This window comes from Lepisma saccharinum, chromosome 16 (genome assembly GCF_977018435.1).
Source record: "Lepisma saccharinum chromosome 16, izLepSacc3.1, whole genome shotgun sequence".
In the NCBI taxonomy this organism is placed as follows: Eukaryota; Metazoa; Arthropoda; class Insecta; order Zygentoma; family Lepismatidae; genus Lepisma; species Lepisma saccharinum.
Window position 1 is genome coordinate 47,606,976 of NC_139244.1, and position 20,205 is coordinate 47,627,180.

A 20,205-nucleotide genomic window follows, 5' to 3' on the forward strand; every position below is an offset into this window, starting at 1 on the left:
TAGAAGCAGTCCTGTGAAGGATATTAGAGCTATTTTGTACTTTGATACTCACCTTGTCTGGAAGCACAGGGAATTGGTAGCAACATCCATCAACCAGTGGGCCCTGCTCAGTTGCTTTAAGATAGAACACCCCACCATGACTGAAGTACTCTGGGTGGCTCTGCACGTACTCCCAAAGGGAGCAGTTGGAGAGAACTGCTGCTAGAAGAAGTGCTTTACTATCCGTATCCAATTCTTCATTCCCTGAAAAAACTGTAACCACAATACAAGTTATTATAATTCCTGAAGCTTTGCTGGTGGCAAATGATGAAGAGGTTTTCTCGGGATATCAAAGAGGTGATTTCTAGATAGGCAATCACCTAGTTGATGTTCCGAGAAAACCTCTTCATCAATAAAAGTTATCATTACAGGTTAAATAATTCCATTTTGTATTACATTTTATTTTAAATTATATCAAAAGATACCGATTCAACTACAGATGAAGTGTTAATTTGGTTTTCAGATAAGGAAAAATATTATTATTATTACTGTTTGGGTACATAGCACACTGAGTATTTTTAACATGTAACATTTCACAAACTTCTCATTTGCATTATGAGACCAATGGAGTAGGAAGAATAACTGCGTTTTAAGCCAACTTCATGCACAGATAGACTAAGCGAGACTGGACCTACAGTTTAAAGAGGGGTTTGACCTCTATATGCCCCCACCAGGTATCGAATGTAGGATGCCTTGATTAAATCAAAGATGATCCTACTATGCCATCAAGGAGACAGGAATAGGAAGAAAAACACTTGTATTGACGAATCTGTTCTGAAACACGCAACATCACAACTATCAGGCCTTATTTTTTTATGACAATTTTTGGACATTTATCACTACATGTTGCCATTTGAGAGTATTTTCTTTATTATTGGTATCCAAATTCATGTTGTAAATTGTTTTCTTATAATGCCTTCTTTTAGGTCTGTTCCTAATTTATTACTTGGACTTGGACATCAATGGAGGCTTGGGAACAAAATTAGGAAATTTATGAAATGACAGGAATTTCTTTGTCGACAAATTGGACAAACAGTTATTCCTGTAAGTACATATGCAAATGAAATATTGCTTTGAATCGGAGGATTTTGTGGATGCCCCCATCAATATATAAAATAGAATTAAATATGGGGTAAAGAATGTGCTGGATACCAGTACACATTACCATCTCCACGAGTTAAAAGGCATTTAAGTGAAGAAAAAAGCCATTCTTAACCTTTCTTTCACGAGCTGGGAGATTCACACGTCCTATTTTCTTTGTACTAGGTCATTTTTTTTTGTTTTTGATCATACTATCTACCAACAGACCAACGGACATTCTATGGGCAACCCTTGATCGAGTGTAATTTCTAAAACATTTATGCATTACACGGAGAACTATTTTGAATGGATTAATCAGACTATTTTTTTTTTTGGTTCGATACCTGGTGGAGGTGCGTAGTGGTTCAAATCCCACTTTAAATTGTAGGTCCAATCCGGTGCATAAAGTGTTAAACTCAAACTTAACCTGTGGCTGGATATACATCTCTGTTGGCCTCTGAAGATTAAAAATTATTTGGGTCTTTCCCAGGCAAGTTAAAAAATGAAAGACACGTCATATCAATGACTGAAGTTTTGTAGAGCAAAAAATTATCCTTTACAGTTTTGAACTTCCAGAGGAAGCTTGTGCCATGAGCAAAACATACATATTTGTTGTGAATCAGCATTTCAATCTGCTTACATTGGTGGATCTCATCCATTTTTCTGCCTAGCTCTGCTTCTTCAATTTTCTCATCCTTTTCTGAATATTCACTGCCATCAACATCCATAGATTCTGTATCTGAAGCCTCCTTAGCAATTTTCACCTGTATTCGTTCTCCATTCTGCAATATAAATGTATATTATGCACTTGCTATGTATTAAGGATGGGTCAATTTAATTGGTAGTTCACCAGCATAGTCGATATAAGCATATCTATTAGGGCTGAACCAATACTGATGCCAATGTATCGGTATCAGCAGATACCAGTGGTATCAGTACCTCAAAGTATCATTTCAAATTTAATAACCAATACCCACCAATTCTTTTCTGGAGTCCATGTGGATAGCGGAGTCCAAAAAAATGACACGTGTCATTTTAGCATAGTTGGAATATCCTGGAAGTTATGCAAAATGCATCATTGTTATTATTTTTTGTAATACCATTTTGGAGAGAAATGTATTTTGTGATGAAATGCTTTTGTGACATGAAATTACAAGGGTCGTTCAAGGTTGACCGGGATTTTCGTACGTAAAAAATCGATGAATAGCCGGATCATGATGAAACGTGCGGGTGACGTAATGTATTCCTTCGCAAGTAACTAGCACCCGGCATGACGTATTTCGCGCATGCGCAGCAGTTGCAGCGAACATGGCGGCAAGCAGTGTGTCTGTGGCTGTGGAGCAGTGGTGTGTAATCAAATTTCTCGTGAAGGAGAAAGTGAAACCAGCTGAGATTTTCAGACGATTGCAAGCACAGTATGGTGAACAAACGATGTCGCGGACAAGAGTGTACGAATGGTGTGAGCAGTTTCGCGAAGGACGGGAGCTGGTGACAAATGAAGCGCATGGACACATTCGCCCGACTGCAGTCACACCAGTTAATATCGCACGTGTTGAGCAAATGATTCTTGAGAACCGGCGAGTAACAGTGCGGGATATTGCTGCCGAGGTGAATATCAGTGTCGGGAGTGTTGAGACAATCATTCACGACCACTTACGCTTCCGCAAAATCTGTGCAAGGTGGGTTCCCCGCCAGCTGACATTCGATCAGAAGTGGACACGCAGGACAGTCTGTGAACAGCTTCTGAATCGGTTTCGAGCAGAAGGTGATGAATTGTTGCAATCCATCATCACGTGTGATGAAACATGGTTGCACAATTCAACCCCAGAGACCAAAAGACGCAGCATGGAGTGGCGGCATAAAGGTTCCCCGCCCCCCAAGAAAAGCAAAACGCAGCCGTCCGCTGGAAAGATCATGGCAAGTGTCTTCTGGGACATGAAGGGCGTTATCCATGTGGATTTTCTGGACAAAGAAAGCACGATTAATGCCCAGTATTACTCCACATTGTTGAGTGGTGCTGTACGAAAGTCCATTCGCAAGAAAAGACCTGGGATGTTGTCTGGAAATGTCATTCTTCTCCATGACAATGCCCGCACTCACACGGCCAATGTGACAACAACAACTCTGGCCGACATGCGCTGGGAAGTTCTGCCCCATCCCCCCTACAGTCCGTATTTAGCCCCCAGTGATTATCATTTGTTTGAACCCCTTAAAGACCATCTGGGAGGGAAGAATTTCACGACAGACGAAGCACTGCGGAGCGATTTCCTCCAGTGGCTACGACAACAACCAAGTTCTTTCTACGCCAAAGGAATTCGGGAGCTGCCAGAACGATGGCAACGGTGCCTCGGCGCGCACGGAGAACACTTTGAAAAACTGACATAGTTTGGTGTTTCTTCTGCTACATATTTCCTCTGCAGAAATAAAAGTCCCGGTCAACCTTGAACGACCCTTGTATAAATTAAGGGTAACAGATTAATCGGTAGGTGTATTGGTAAAAGTACTGATAATTTTATGTCGGAAATTTATCGGTATTGGCCAAAATATAATATAGGTCAATTCCTATTATAAATATTTTAAAGCAAAACATTGCTTGCTTGATATGGTGTATGTTAAAGTTTATAAATGAAGGGCTCGGGAGTAAAAACATGGTAAGTGACATTTTGATTATTATTGAGTTACAAAGCACATCATGTAGTTAGTTCGTTGTAAATGGAGTCGAACCTTACTCATAGTGTTTTCTTTCAACAGATGACAGAGCTAGACATGTTTGAAGTTATGGTATATACAAGTTGTTTCATGTAAAGTATGGTAAGTAGCAAAGATGGTGGCGAAATGACATTTGCTGAATTGCAACGTGTCTCAGAAAGTTCCCGAGTATTTAGGTCACAGAGAAGATGGGAACGAGTTAGAAAGTGTATATGATTCCCATATTGATCCGGAATATGTACCACAGAAAAAGAATGAAGAGGATGCAGATGAGTGTAAAACTGTGCATGGCCACGTACTTTCTATTCCATGTAAAATGTGGTATCTACTGTAGATACCATTGTTTACATGCAACAGTGCTCATGATGGCAGATTCGAAATAAATTTTACTCTTGTACCTGGATATGAACTGCAGTCCCAGTAGAGAAACAACAACTGTAGTCACATAGAAATTCATTTAATTTTCAATTGAGAATGTGCATTTAAGGCTGCTTTAAGATACCATGCTTTACATGCAATGCAAAAAAATTATTACACTTGAGGAATATGTGATATGATCCTGTGAATCGTATCAATGCTTCGGAACTGTTTAGTTTTTTTAATCAAATATTTCTTTCATATCCGTAATGTGAATTTTAGAAGTTATGATACTTCTATGGTCGACCTAATCACTTATTTGTAATTTAATTAACTTTCATATTTATATTTGTGTCACTTCGATGAGAGCAAATTTTTTTATTGTTGATATTTAATTCCAAATGTGTTTTCTGGGTTCGACATTATAACTATTTTAATCCATAAGAGCTATATAAATCCTATGGACATTTGACGTCATTCTTCACAAATATATCAAGTTAAAGAAAAATATAACAGAAAGCTACAAGGAACATAATTGTTGTCTTTAAGATAGAGAAATCAACCTCGTGTATAAATTGCTTATTGAATCGCAGAAATCTAATATTGCAATTGTATGCAATTTGGATACACAACACAGATGTGTTTCTCTTTTGTATCAAGAGGTGCATTTGTGAATCGAAAATTGAAGTAATAAATAGAGCCTCGATTTATGTGTGTGTGAAGTAGATATGGGAAGCTGAAGAACTGTTCATATAAAAATATATATTATTTTTTACAAAAATTGATCTCCATATAGAGATAAGGAAGTAATTTTTAATCACAACCATTCAGAACCTATTCTTTAAAATACTAATGCAATAAAACAAAGAAATATACTTTTCTAATGATGTTCATTTGTCATAGACAAAACAAAAAATCATGACAGGAAAATAAAAACTTTTTAGAACAAGTAGCCCATGTTATTGTTTATTGAATAAAATTATTAATAGCTTTTAGTTAGTTTTTTATTACGACTTGTTATGGTTGCTATAAAAAGTCAAATGTCAAAATATTATGGAACTAACATAATAAGTCAGCTTGAAGCTGTATCTGATAGTAAACATACAAGTGAATCTCATTTTCTGTAAATAGTCTAGAAATGTATTTTAATTTGTAACTCAGATTATCTTTAAACATCAACATTCAATATCTTGAAACCTGGATGTCACCATGTTTTACTCCATATTCCTTCAAATATTTTAACTACTTCAATTCTTTCAGTTCCTAAGTATCGGCATCTGTGAGAATCGGTAAGAGTATCATCATCGGTATCATTATGAGGTCAAAATATCGGCTCAGCTCTAATATCGATGAAGCAGTAAAATTACCCATATTTCTTACTGATCTATCTACAAGTAACCTGTAATTTAGTGTAAAAATTATATCTTTTGTTATTATTTTTATGAATACAAACAGATTATTCACATGACCTTCTAATGTAAAGTAAATATCTAAATATGTGAAAGCAAAACCAACTGTAGTCACCTGGTTATATACATTAAGAAGTGACTTTGGAATGTGCATGAAATCTAAACAATGAACTTCAAATTTTATTGATTGGCACTAGAAGCAATTGCTATAATTCTTCCAAATGTTACTTTTAACACACACTAAAATATATTAACAAATAGATTTCTAAAAAGAGCATGAAGAGTACATCAAGTTTTTATATTTTTCAATCCATTTTAGCTATTCTAACCAAATTTCAACTCTTCCACAACTTGAGTTTTTTCTCCCATCCCTGAACAATGATCAAGGCCAACCTGAAAATTAGGAGGACAAAACAAGGCACATGCTGTGATTTTGTCTGTTTTTAACATGACATGTGGCATGAAATACACTGTACTCCAGATTTTTCTTTTCCTACATTAGAAATCCAGTCTTCGTGGCCCCAAGAAAGTAATATACAGCATGATTAAAAAAGATGGACTCTATTTCATACGGCTATATTTCATGAACTATACACTGTATGTGAATGATCTGCATAACATTTGAAACAGAAGAACCTAAAGTTTCAAATTGCATTTGACTGTACTCACTACTTGCTCTATGGATTGACTTGCACTGACTATGCACAAAACGCTCTTCAATTCATCTTGTGTTCTCTGATGCATGCAGTCAGCCGAGGCTTTTGCCTTTATACAGACAGCATGTTTACTCAGATTGGCAATTCAAATGACACAATGACAAATGCTTTTCCTCATTGGAGGCTCAATGTTGAAATTAAGACGAAAAGCAAAATGCACTGCAGTTGTAGACTGAGTTTTAATGAATTCACAAACACAAAAAATCTTGTGAGCCATTCTGCTTTCATGACAGGCTGCATGGCTGATTTGTAGTGAGTGCTCTAGGATTTAGGATCTCTTTCAAATGTTATGTAGATCATTCAGACACAATGTAGAGTTTAGGAAATATTACCATACAAAATTGGGTCAATGATTTTGAATTTTGATGTACATATTACAAAATTTTCCTGGATTTTATATTTTCCTTCAAGTTCTTTCTATTTCCTCTGGTTTCCTAAAAAATGCAAAATAAAGGTTCCACTATACCATCTTTTTAAAAATAAATTTCTGTTATTCTGTTAAGGTTTAACATATATATATTTATCGGCTTGAAATATTGATATTTGTAGAACTATTGACATTTCTTACTAAATAAAATTTTACTAACAATTCATACCTGAAATGGTAATATGTAATCTTCATCATCATTTTCTGGAATCTTGAGTTCTTGGGGTGGGAAGTTGTAAGTGATCTTTGAGATGGAATTACGAGACAAGCCGATCTGCATCTCCAACACCCGCAGAAGGTCGCCATACCTTGCATTGATGGGGAGGGTGATGCAGTTCTGGGAAGAAAGGGAATTAAAAAAAAAAAGCAATTAGTTACCAATTGCACTTGAAATGGAAATTCTCACCAAATAACTGTAGTTTTTGTTTTACATCACCCTTATGCATAGATGGGCTAATAGGGACTGGACCTACAATTTAAAGTGAGATTCAAACTACCATGGGCCTCAACTGGGTACCAAACCCAGAACACCTTGATTACAAGTTGACAATGAACTGTAGAAGCAATTGCCTATTTTCATGCTTACCTTGGAACAGGTATAAAAAAAGACTGAACAAATTAAATTATTTATTTTTACAAACTGAGCTATGAACAACATTGGAAGGGTAAGAAACCACGAATGGATGTTGGTTGCTGCCAACTGGAAATATTGTTGATTCAACAGATATCCATATTGTGATGCAGTGCGTACAGTTCTTGTGGATAAATCTAGTGCCAGACATTGTATTCAAATAAATAAATAAAAATTGGGTGGGGGTCTTATTTTTCAATTGTGACCTTTATTGTAATACGAACTGTGTTCCAATTCAAGAATTCTTCCTTGTGTATTATGAGAACACATTTGTGGGAGATCAATTGTGTGTATTTGTGATTCTGACATTATCATTTCAAGGACTTCCATGACAAAGTTTGCAAGCCATGGGAAAAGAAAGTTGCCCCTGGCCAGGCCTTCCGTCTGTTGATAATATTGATACTCAAATGTGAAAAATTTATTTATTATATTTAGTTGATAATGAATGCTAAAACTTTGAATTTAATAGTCATACTATGAGTAAAAGGAAGAAAATTAGAGTACACCCCAACACATCCACCCTCCCTCCACATACACACAAGAGTGCATACACACAGGGTGGCAAAAAAGTTTGGAGACTTTTTTGAGCTATTTTTCTCATGTATTTTACATTTCTTAAAATACATTCATAGTCTTTAAATTCCTCATTTCATTTAGACTAAAATGTGTGATCGCATTCACTTTCTCACAGATCAAATTGAACAAAAGCAGTTGGAAACTGCTATGCAGAGTATAAAAAAACTTGTTCCACAGTACCAAAAGTGCTTGGAAAATAATGGTTATGTTGAAAAACGAAGTGAATATGTATGTACTTGCAATCACTAATACTGTGTTGCCACAATTCTTTTTGTCCTTTTTTTAATGCGCATTGTGTATTATATGTAATGTAACATATAATTTAGTTTACCACAATTGTAATTACATGCTTTTTACATTAACAATGACCACAGAATTATTATACACCATAATCTGCATAGAATGTCTGGGTACTATACATAGCTTCAAGCAAATAGAAGGAAATTCAGAAGTGATAATTTTTTAATCTATCAATAAAGAATAATTGTTATACATTTGGTACGTTACAACTTTCCTGTACTATACTCTGTCCCAACTATCTATGGAGCAAGGCTGTGCATAGCAAGAGATGAAAGGGCAGGGGGGGGGGTCAAGTGGGCAGAGCGAGCAGTACAAGCTGCTGCAAAGGCAGTCACTTTCCCCTTACACACAATCATGTTCATTGGTGGAGCTATCTCGTGTCGCTACTTGCACAGAGACAAGTTTTTGTTTGCTTGCTCGAGAGATACACAAGACAGAGTATACTGTGGGTAGTTATGCAACAATCAATTCTAACCTGCCTGCCTTCCGATGTTACCACTCGAATGAGCTTGTTTCTGGGTGGTGGCTTCTGAGCAGGTTTTACCTCCACGGCACCATGCGAAGAAGCACTGATGCCAATTTTCTTTGCATGGTGAATCACTGAGTCCTCCACTGAGGAATCATCATCGGTCCCTTTGGTTGGGCTTCGTTCTTTACTCATCCTTTTCCTCTCCTCCTCTGTGGTCAGTCTTCTCTGCTGCTCATTGGCACCCTTCTCGAGCTGCTGCCGAACTACATTCTCAGTCTTGCTCACACCAAGCTCTTCTTTGTGCAGTATCTAGAAATTAAAACTGAACTTGTAGCTTTTTTCTACGTATGTAGAAATGTACTCGTAAGAACAGCACTGGATCATAAGAAATCACAGGTTTAATTTAAAATTTTTGGATTCATAAAACACTCAAAATGCTGACCAAGGCAGAATTTATTGTAAAATAATCCACTATAAATGTAACGTTTACACCCTCTAACACAGTGGTGTGCGGTGACATTTAGACTAGGGTACGCAACATGGACACACTGAAGGGGCGGTTAGAGGGGTCAGACCCCCCCCCCCCCAAGTCCATTGTTATACAGAAAATTACTTTTTACAAAATTCTGTAATGGAAAATGTATCATCCTTGTATCATTCATGAATAACAGGAATCACTTTTTGGAACGGCACAGCAGCATTTATCAATCGTTGCACCCTTTTGTAAGACCTTTATTTATCCCACACAAAAGCTTGAGAATAAAGAATCACACCATTTTTTTAATTATTTCGTTTTTACGAGGAACATGTTCTGAATATTAAGGGAAGCAGATGTTATTTAAAGCTTGCTTTGTGCACACGGAAACTAATAGGATTTATATTATTGAAATATTAACGAGGAATCTCCGATATAACCTTGAACGCTACCAGAGAGATCCAAATGTAACGAGGTAAGATATATGTATGTCCAGAATGTCATCAATAACACCCGAATCCTCTCCCCCCCTCACCCCCTCATTTTATCACTTCACCACGCGTTCTTGTGGATGAATGACTCTGAGTTGCCAGTCGACGAAATACAGGGTGATTCTTTATGTAGTTTACAACTTCAATAAATTATAATTATTTATTGGAACCACATACAGACTTGGTTTATATGTCATTATGCAGCAAAACACTTCAAGTTTTGACTCGCGTAGTGTGTAGTTGCGGAGTTGATCACATGCGGCGCCACCGGTCTATCCCAGACAAGTGGACAGGACAATTGCCTGGCCGGCACGGTCTCCAGATTACACTTCACTGGACTTTTTTTTTGTGGGGGTTGTGAAAGATAGGGTGTACACCACTCCCCTACCTCAGAATCTTCATGAACTTCAAGATCGCATCACAACAGCCATCGCTAATGTTACCCCTGAAATGCTGGTTAATGTTTGGCAGATAATTGACTTTCGTTGGGATGTGTCCAGGATGACCAACGGTGCATACATTGAACCATAACAGATTTCTAATAAAAAACTTGAAGTGTTTTGCTGCATAATGACATATAAACCAATTCTGTATGTGGTTCCAATAAATAATTATAAATTATTGAAGTTGTAAACCACATAAAGAATCACCCTGTATTTTGTAGAAGGGAGATAATATAACTCACGAGAAAAATAAGTCAGCATACAATGGTATTCAACCCAGCACACTTCAAAAGCTTAAAAAAAAGTTGGGCACAATATGCCATCCATATACAGTATGCCCCACCCACTCTGGGAGTGGGGTGGGGTGGGGGCTCGTTCGAATCCCATAGTAACATTGAGTTTACTTAAGGTTTTATGTTTTTCTATTCATTCATATTGTCGTGTCAACAGTCAACAGCCAGGGTGCGAAATCATTAAAAACTGGTGGGGGGGGGGAGAAAGTTCTTCATCTTCAAACCCCCTCCTCCACAAACATATGTGTATATTATACAATATACATATTTGTAATGTTAATAAAAGTAAAAATAAATTACTCAATTAAAAATATATTATTATTATTATCATCATTATTATTATTAATAATAATAATATTATTATTATTAATTACATAAAGAAAATTAATTTGTTACTTTTATACATATCAGATATTGCAAAGAAGTTACTTTCTTTACCAACTGGTTAAAGATGTTAATAAATTATGAAATAGTTCAAGTGGTTTTATTATGTGTACGTTTATGTTTAGTTTGTGCTTTAGGTTAATATAAATCAATTAAATTTCATAGTTATTATTGTTTTGCATTCTTGTTTTACTTTTATTGTGCATATTGATGTAGATTTGATAACGATCTCTTGAGAGAGAATGCATTCAATACTGACAACTATTCTTAGTAAAGTATATTTTAAATTAAAAGTAGTTTCTTATATTTTGTTTGTTATAACAAAAACTCTCCACCCCGGAAATTTTTGGTGGGGGGGGATTTTTCAGGTCAAGATTATTGGTGGGGGGAAATCCCCCATCCCCCCCCAGGATTTTGCACCCTGATCAACATCCATCCTCATCAACTTCTACGCTGAAATGCAAATGAACTTAAATATAATGTTGATCTCTGGAATGGTATAAACAGATAGATACTCTCATACTCTGATTTTCTTGATTGTTGATTTGTTGTTTTAAGTCCACTTTATGCATAGTAAGGCTAATCGGGACTGGACCTACAGTTTAAAGTGGGATCCGAACCACTATGTGCCTCCCCCGGGTATCGAACCCAGGACCCCTTGAATACAAGGCGACGACGCTACCGCTCATACTCTGAGTACTGTGTGAAACTCGCAAAACTCAATCCTCAGTCGGTCAGTCCATTCTGCTATCCTCACCTCCCTAACACAAAAACCTTGCTAGTGTAATTTTAATCTTACATAAATAGTTTATATGTGATAGTTTACGCGTATATTAAATATGGTCTTCTATCACAGAATATTCTTGCCCTCCTCTCAGCAATCATTTTTTGTAATGTATTTTTATTGCAATCGAACAGTGATCTATATACGCGCGGCTGTTAAGTGTGAGTAAGCTAAACATTCCAGAATAAAAATATATGTTGACTACTACCAACACTGCAGATGCTGTCAAAATCCTTGGTACCCTGGCTTCTCAGAACTCTGTGCTTTGAACAGGGAAACGTAGGAGGGGGCGAGCACGGGCAGACCCGAAAAAATGGGGTTGCCTTCCGAAATTCTAGGGTACTCAAGAGAAGCAGCTGTGTTTGCTCGTGGAAATAGGCAGAAACGTGGATCTGATGGGTGCGGACAGTGTCGAAGGCACAATCGGGATCATTCAGGACTGCATCCAGGCGACTCAAAACAGGCATTAGCGTGTTCGTGCGGATATCAGAATTTCTTGCAGTGGAAGTACTTTCGGAGCGATAATTGTCGAATTTTCATGTTCAGGGAATGCAAAAAAAATATTTATTTTTTCTTACTGTCTTGTGGGTAGGCATTGCGTACCTAGAATGCATGCTGCTGCTCTAACAGGGTCTAAGACAAAAGATTTGCAATAAAATTAAATGAAGATCCAACCATAATCTCATATATATATATATATATATACACACACAAGTAACGAAGGAGACAGTAAACACTTAGCACACAAATAGAAATAATTCAATATTTCGCGATCTGAGTCGCATTTTCAAGAAGGTAGATAAAAGATCGACGACACTTTGAGTAGAGGCACAGAATACTGACCGTAGCGTCTCTACGGTCAGTGTTGCCAGAAACAGTTGAAAGGAAACACAAAATACTTTAGCCAGTGTTTACTGTAAGGTGGGTGGGTAGTTTCGGGGAGGAGAGGAAAGAGTTACTGGTTGGCTAGGTTGAGTCCGGGGGGTATAGTGGCGTGCATGCCTGCTATATAGGCCCTTTCCCATCGCCTGCGGAAAGATGTGTCAGAGCGGGGGGGGGGGGGTAAAAGGTGGATGATGGCAACACGGAAGCAGTTATTGAAGGTGGTGTTATGGCTGTTGGTGTGGATGGCAACTGTGAAATCGGAGTTTTGGGTGGAGGAACGGTGATTATTTATCCTTAGATTCAAGGGGGTGGAGGTTTCGCCTAGGTAGAAGTTGCCGCAGATTTGACAGATGAGGGTGTAAATTAGGTTGGATGAGTGGCAGGTGCCCTTAGGGTGAAGGGTGAACTCACCTGCCGCTGTAGGGATCAGGAGGGTGGGGGAGGTGATGAGTATGGGGCAGGTCTTGCATCTGGGTTTGTTGCACCTGTGGGCTGGGGGAAGGGGTGCGGAAGGGGTTGGGGTGTTTCAAACCAAGATGTTTTGGAGGTTGGGGGGGCGACGGAAGACGACCCTAGGTTTTTCCCGAAAGATGTCTCTGGTCTCGGGATCACTGTGCAGGATAGGGAGGAGGGAGTGGAGGGTATGTCTGATTTTCGTAATGTGAGGGTGGTATTGGGTGATCAGAGTTGGAGGGTTGGTTTTGGGTTGTTTGGTGCGGTTGTGGGAGTTAGCTCTAGTGATTTGTTTGTTGATGAGGGTGGAGGGGTAGCCACGGTTGGTTAGGGCTTGGTGCAGGCATAGGTTGTAGTTTTGGCGGGATGAGGGGGATGAGTTGAGGCGCTGGCCTCTGAGGGCAAGGGAAAATGGGATGGCTTTTTTGGTGTGGTAGGGGTGTGAGCTGGAGTAGTGGAGATACTTTAGGTGGTTGGTTGGTTTGATATGTATGGATGTTTCCAAGTGGTCTCCCGCAATGTGGATGTCCACATCGAGGAAGGTCACTTGGTCTTTGGAGTGGAACCAGGTGAATTTGAGGGTGGTGAACTCATTTAGTCGGTTTAGGAATGTTGTGAGGGAGGGTTCGCCATGTGTCCAGAGGAGAAAAATGTCATCAATGAATCTTAGCCAGAGGAGTGGTTTCAGTTGCTGGGAGTCAAGGAATTCCTGTTCCAGCCTGCCCATGAACAGTTTGGCATAAGAGGGGGCCATGCGGGTACCCATAGCTGTGCCACGTATCTGCAGGTAATGTTGGTCACCGAAGCAGAACTTGTTGCAGGTAAGTACAAGGTTGGCTAGTTGTATCAGGAAGTGAGTGCTGGGATTGTGGGGTTTGGGTCGGCTGTTAAGGAATGATTCCGTGGCACGGAGTCCATGGGCATGGGGAATATTTGTGTAAAGGGATGTGACATCAACTGTTGTGAGGATGGTGTTAGGTGGTAGGGATGGTAAGTTTTGGATGATGTTGAGGAAGTGGTTGGTGTCACGGAGGTAGGAGGGCAGGGCTTGGACGTGAGAGTCTAGAAAGGCTGAAATGCGTTCAGTGGGTGAATTGTAGCTGGACACAATGGGTCTCCCGGGGTTGTTAGGTTTGTCGGCCCCCCAACCTCCAAAACATCTTGGTCCGAAACACCCCCACCCCTTCCGCACCCCTTCCCCCAGCCCACAGGTGCAACAAACCCAGATGCAAGACCTGCCCCATACTCATCACCTCCCCCACCCTCCTGATCCCTACAGCGGCAGGTGAGTTCACCCTTCACCCTAAGGGCACCTGCCACTCATCCAACCTAATTTACACCCTCATCTGTCAAATCTGCGGCAACTTCTACCTAGGCGAAACCTCCACCCCCTTGAATCTAAGGATAAATAATCACCGTTCCTCCACCCAAAACTCCGATTTCACAGTTGCCATCCATACCAACAGCCATAACACCACCTTCAATAACTGCTTCCGTGTTGCCATCATCCACCTTTTACCCCCCCGCTCTGACACATCTTTCCGCAGGCGATGGGAAAGGGCCTATATAGCAGGCATGCACGCCACTATACCCCCCGGACTCAACCTAGCCAACCAGTAACTCTTTCCTCTCCTCCCCGAAACTACCCACCCACCTTACAGTAAACACTGGCTAAAGTATTTTGTGTTTCCTTTCAACTGTTTCTGGCAACACTGACCGTAGAGACGCTACGGTCAGTATTCTGTGCCTCTACTCAAAGTGTCGTCGATCTTTTATCTACCTTCTTGAAAATGCGACTCAGATCGCGAAATATTGAATTATTTCTATTCGTGTGGTAAGTGTTTACTGTCTCCTTCATTATTTGTGTATATATATATATATATATATATATATATACACACACATATATATACACACACACATACGCACAGGACAAGGGGTATACACAAAACATATACAGGATCTATACAAAAAATATAGCCAAGGGAAAGGGGGTGAAGGGTGGTCTCCATGGGCAGGGACGTTGGTGGAGGATGTCAGGTATACAACGCGACCCAGCTCACTTGCCTCTTTATCTTTGCAGTGTGTGGATTGTGTTCGGAGTGAGCAGCTGATTTGTGGTGTCGTCAGGAATCAAGATGCAGCGCATGATTGAACAGTGGCATGAAATCAAGTTTTGTGTTAAACTGAAAAAAATCCGATGCCGAGACTTTTGCCATGATCTGTGAAGCCTACGGGGAGGATGCCATGTCCAAACTATGCGTCTTCGAGTGGCACAAGAAGTTTAAAGAAGAAAGGGGGGGGATGTCAAGGACGAGCAACGTGCAGGACATCCATTAACAAGCCGAAATGAGGAAAATGTGGCAAAAGTGAAAGAACTCTTGGACTCTGATCGACTTCTTAGTGTTTAAAATTGATAGTAGAAAAGTTGAATTCACCGATATCCAGTGTGCATTCAATTGTGTCAGACAATTTGCAGATTAGGAAAGTGTGTGCCAAATTGGTTCCAAAGGTTTTGTCCGGACAACAGAAGGAAACCTGTGTGTCGATTTGTAAGTTTGGTTGAAATTGATCCAGGCGTTCGAGAGTTATGCCGGAAAAAAACAAACACACACACACACACATACGCACATCCATTTTCATATATTACTAGCTGATTGCCCGGTGTTGCCCGAGTATTTATTTATCGCAATCTTCTATTAGACAGGAATATAATGAATTCTACGTAACTAGTGAAAAACGAACTTGAAGTTGAACGGCATTAGAAGTGTCACTATTCACCTCAGCGGCCCCGAAAACTATGGATTCCACACTAATATCAGTCGTTTTACATGTCACCCCCTTCCCACCCTCACCCCTAGGGATGCCAGGGATGTCTTGGTAGTTCAATGGCATTTGGAGAGTCACTATTCATCTTAGCAACCCCGAAAACTATGGATTCCACACTAATATCGGTCATTTTACATCTCACAACCTTCCCACCCTCACCCCTAGGGATGTCTTGGAGTTCAATGGCATTGGGAGAGTCACTATTCATCTTAGCAACCCCGAAAACTATGGATTCCACACTAATATCGGTCATTTTACATCTCACAACCTTCCCACCCTCACCCCTAGGGATGTCTTGGAGTTCAATGGCATTGGGAGAGTCACTATTCACCTTAGCGACCCCGAAAACTATGGATTCCACACTAATATCGGTCGTTTTACATGTCACACCCTTCCCACCCTCACCCCTAGGGATGTCTTGGAGTTGAACGGCATTGGGAGTGTCACTATTCATCTTAGCGACCCCGAAAACTATTTATTCCACACTAATATCCGTCGTTTTCGATTATTTTTACATGTCACCCCCTCCTACCCCCACCCCTAGGGGTGCTAGCGGTGTCTTACACCCACAGTATTTCTTTCCAGATTGTAAGTCATACGTGTACCAAGTTTGTTTGAAATTGCTCCAGGCGTTCGAGAGTTATACCAGAACAAACACACACATATATCCATTTTTATATATATATATGTAGAAGAAGATAGTACATTAAATTATGTGACAGATTTGGCATCTGACTCTTTGCCATTGAATTGAATATGTCATCTAGATATAGAATTTCAATTTCCAATCCTGTGCATATAAATAAAAAAAAATCACATTCAGTGCAAACACACTGATTCCTTGAATTATATGTCAATTGTCCCAATCTTCCCAGGTTTTCTAAAAATTTCACCCTTGCTATAAGAACTACTACAATAAAAATTTGCATTCTGTGAATAAGCTTATAAACACTACTACTTCTATTTCTATTTTGGTCTTTCTTGGGTTAATTTGGACAATGAACTGACAAAATAGGTAATGGAACATACAAAATGCCTTTACCCAGGGTCTGAACCGGAGACTTTTAATTTCTGCTGACCACTGCCATGAAGGTCAGCATAACACTACCAAACAAGCAACTGGTTACTCCTTAAAACTTCACTATTTACCTTTGGACCTGGAACGAAGAGTTTCTCTGGAACATGAGGATGCTCTCTCTCGTTGCTTGTGCTTCCTTCTTCTTCCTCAGGGGTCTTAGTTTGCTCGAGAATCTGTTCAACCACGCTCTGCATCAGACGCTCACTCCCAAATTCACCTGCAAGGAACATGCATGTTACTATGTACTTTCATTACTTAGGGCTACTTTTCTACCTGCTCTCTACAGCAAAATGCCTCCCCGGTGGCTTATTGGTAAGACTATCACCTTGAAATCAAGGAACCCTGGGTTTGAGCCCTGGTGGATATATTGCACAATGGTTAAGATTCCACTTTAAATGGTAGGTCTAGTCCTGATTAGGCAGCATAAAGTAGGCATGGAAAGTATGATAAAACAAATGAAAAGTGTTAAGTTCACTTTATGCTCTGAATGTTAGTGACAATGATTTTACATTAGCATACAATGTAAATTGGACATTACTAGATGCATATATTTTTGGTAAATAAAAAAGCACAATTTCCGTAGAAAAACAGCCAATTTCGGGTTCAAAAGCAGTAAATAAAATAAAATTTTGCTGTTATAGTAGTGAAAAAGCAGTATGTACGAAAAAACAAAATTTTAGTTTTAAAAATGCCAATATAATCCCAAATTTAATTTAAAAACTCCACTTATTACACAAAATAAACATATCCCTTCCAATAGCACATTTATGTCGTTACCAGAATATTAAGTTTATTCCTGTATAAAGGGGTCCACTTTTGCTTTCAAACATTTACATCAGAATTAATCAATTTTCCGTGAATTGCATAACTATCAGGATAATTCTGACTTCAGACAGTGTCGCGTCTGTAAATAAATTTTAAATTTTGGGTTTAAGAGTCTATTTCACATCTTACAGTTCATTTTGCACCATTCTGTGACAAAACAGGGAAAGGAAAATGCACCTCACACCTTTCAGAAATTGAAAAATTAACATTACAATGTGTTATTTCACATTTCGTGTTTTCGTCAAAAATGAAATATGCATGCCTCTAGACATTACCCATTATCTGGTGCTTTTTACTATACCTAGTCAAACAATGTTTCGAGAGATATCACCTCTTCTCTCATCTTCAGGTGATCAAATTTCTTTTTCCTGGTGGTGGGGATCAAATGTACAACATACCAGTGATTTTTACTACAAGTGCAATGCACTGTGGAGTAGTTGCTTAGAGCACCGGATTTGCAGTAAAATCACAGGTCTGTCGGAAGTTCAATCCACACCACTGGCAAAAAGAAATTTGTTCACCTGAAGATGTGCTATCTTGAAACACAGTGTTAATAATAACAAGTATAGTTAAAAACATATTAGACAATGGATAATGTACAACAAGGCAAAAACACTATTCACTATGAACAAATGTCCTGGCTAAGAATTGTATTTGGATACTGTTTTACTTCTATTGTGGTTATCTGACAATATCCATGAAGGAAAACAGAGAAAGTGTGATAATAAATTTAAAAAATTTAGGTGTTCATGAGCACATGCTACAGTCACAGCAGAGTAAGTGCTCATTTTGGTATTAATAAAGTTCTCTTACATAGTTTTCAATCTAGCAATATCTCGTAGATATAAAAACATTTTTATGACCTGGTGACATATGAATTTCCACACACTCATATTCACATTCAGTGTATGTGTATGTGTATTCTGAGAATTTACTCCATTTTTTTAAGGATGGGATCAATTAGTACTCTATCGGTATCGGCTGATTTAGGCATATCAGTGTATGGGTGTATCAGTAAAATTACCGATCTGATATATCGATAAATATCTTATAATTTAGTGCAAAATTCTGCCCCTTTGTTATAGTTTTTATGGATAATCTCCATGTCCTACTTTCTAAAAAAGTAAATGTCTAAATATGAAACTTCTTAGGTTTTTCAACGACTATTTCTAATTTTATATCAGATCGGTAAAATATCGTTTATTGGTATTGGCAGTTCCCTACTATTCTTATTCTATCAACCTGTGAGCATATGTTCACCACTGGGGTAGGCACTCAGTTTTTATATTTGTAATTAATGAAGCATGTGATTCAAAACGTCGAGGAAAAAAGGTAAGTGCTCAGTTTTATTAATACAACCCAATGAAACACCCATCTGTTACAAAAGTCAGACAAGAGAATGTTTAAATTCTTTCTTAGATTTAAAAATTTTCAGTTTTTATGTTTCTTTGAAAATTATATTAGCACATAATACATAATAGAGAGTTACAAGTACTGTGCTGTTACTTAACTCTCTTAAAAAATGAGTGAATACAAAAATAAACCACTGTGAAAACTTACCGGGAAAGTGTTTCAAAACAAGAGAGGATGCCACTTCATACACATTGCTATTCAGTTTTGGTTCACTTTCATTCTGGAACCAGTTAACTTTATCGCCAACTACTTTAGCATTCCAATTAAGGATCACAGGAATCTACAAATAATAAATATATATAATGAAACACATTCACTTATCACCTGCAAATATGTAAGTATATGCATATTTATTTTCCATAATGCAGAATTGAGATATAACTCGATTACACTAGGAAACAAATCTCAACTTTTTTTCTGTATTCTGGATGAAAAAATGTGTTCTATACTAATTTTGGTGTGAGGATTTCGGAGCAAGTCTCGAAATTTGTGTATCACATCACATTACCAAGATATACAAGGTGTACCAAAAGTCATGCAACCGGGACTTTGAATGTACTTCACTTTTGTACAAAAAATGATAAAGACATGAACCTCGTATTAGTTATTAATTTTATCTACATAGATATTCTTTAAACATTACACATGAAAATAATTTTCTGCATGAACGTTCAGTATGAAATAAAAGCTTGTATCACAAAGTTTATCACAGCACAGTCCACTGTGTCGCTGTGCAAATCAAATGCTGTAAACTGAATGTTTATTTATTATGATACACAGTAATATCCATTATTGTATCAAACAGCGTTACAATAAACCTAACATACCAACACACAAGAGACAACTGAAGGCATATATGATTTGGCATGCAAACAGTTTGCAGTGTTGCCAGATTATAAGAAAAGCAGAATTCAGTGGTGTATAAATTTCCTATATTATACAATATATGACATCCCACGTACCTCGAAAATGGTATGTAATGGAGAAAAATGAGTGGCAAATCCGAAATCAGCATCCCGAAATTAGTTATGAACACATATTCGCTAACAGGATACAAAATGGATGTTCCCTAGTGTTATCAAGGATACAAATAAATTTAAAAGTAGTCTGACAAATATGGATGGATCATGTCAGGCCCG

At 38.4% G+C, this 20,205-nt stretch overlaps 1 protein-coding gene across 2 annotated transcripts in view; it reads right to left on the reverse strand.

The window, feature by feature from the left end:
• LOC146000467 (deubiquitinating protein VCPIP1-like) overlaps positions 1-20,205 on the reverse strand; it is a 77,814-nt gene that overhangs the window by 6,148 nt on the left and 51,461 nt on the right. For both annotated transcript variants that reach the window (XM_083138127.1, XM_083138128.1), the window contains exons 10-15: positions 19,214-19,346; positions 16,900-17,045; positions 8,720-9,022; positions 6,907-7,074; positions 1,760-1,901; positions 53-252 (exon numbers count right to left, since the gene is read on the reverse strand). In XM_083138127.1, the coding sequence (XP_082994253.1) occupies positions 53-252; positions 1,760-1,901; positions 6,907-7,074; positions 8,720-9,022; positions 16,900-17,045; positions 19,214-19,346 (1,092 nt within the window). The remainder of the gene's footprint in view (positions 1-52; positions 253-1,759; positions 1,902-6,906; positions 7,075-8,719; positions 9,023-16,899; positions 17,046-19,213; positions 19,347-20,205) is intronic.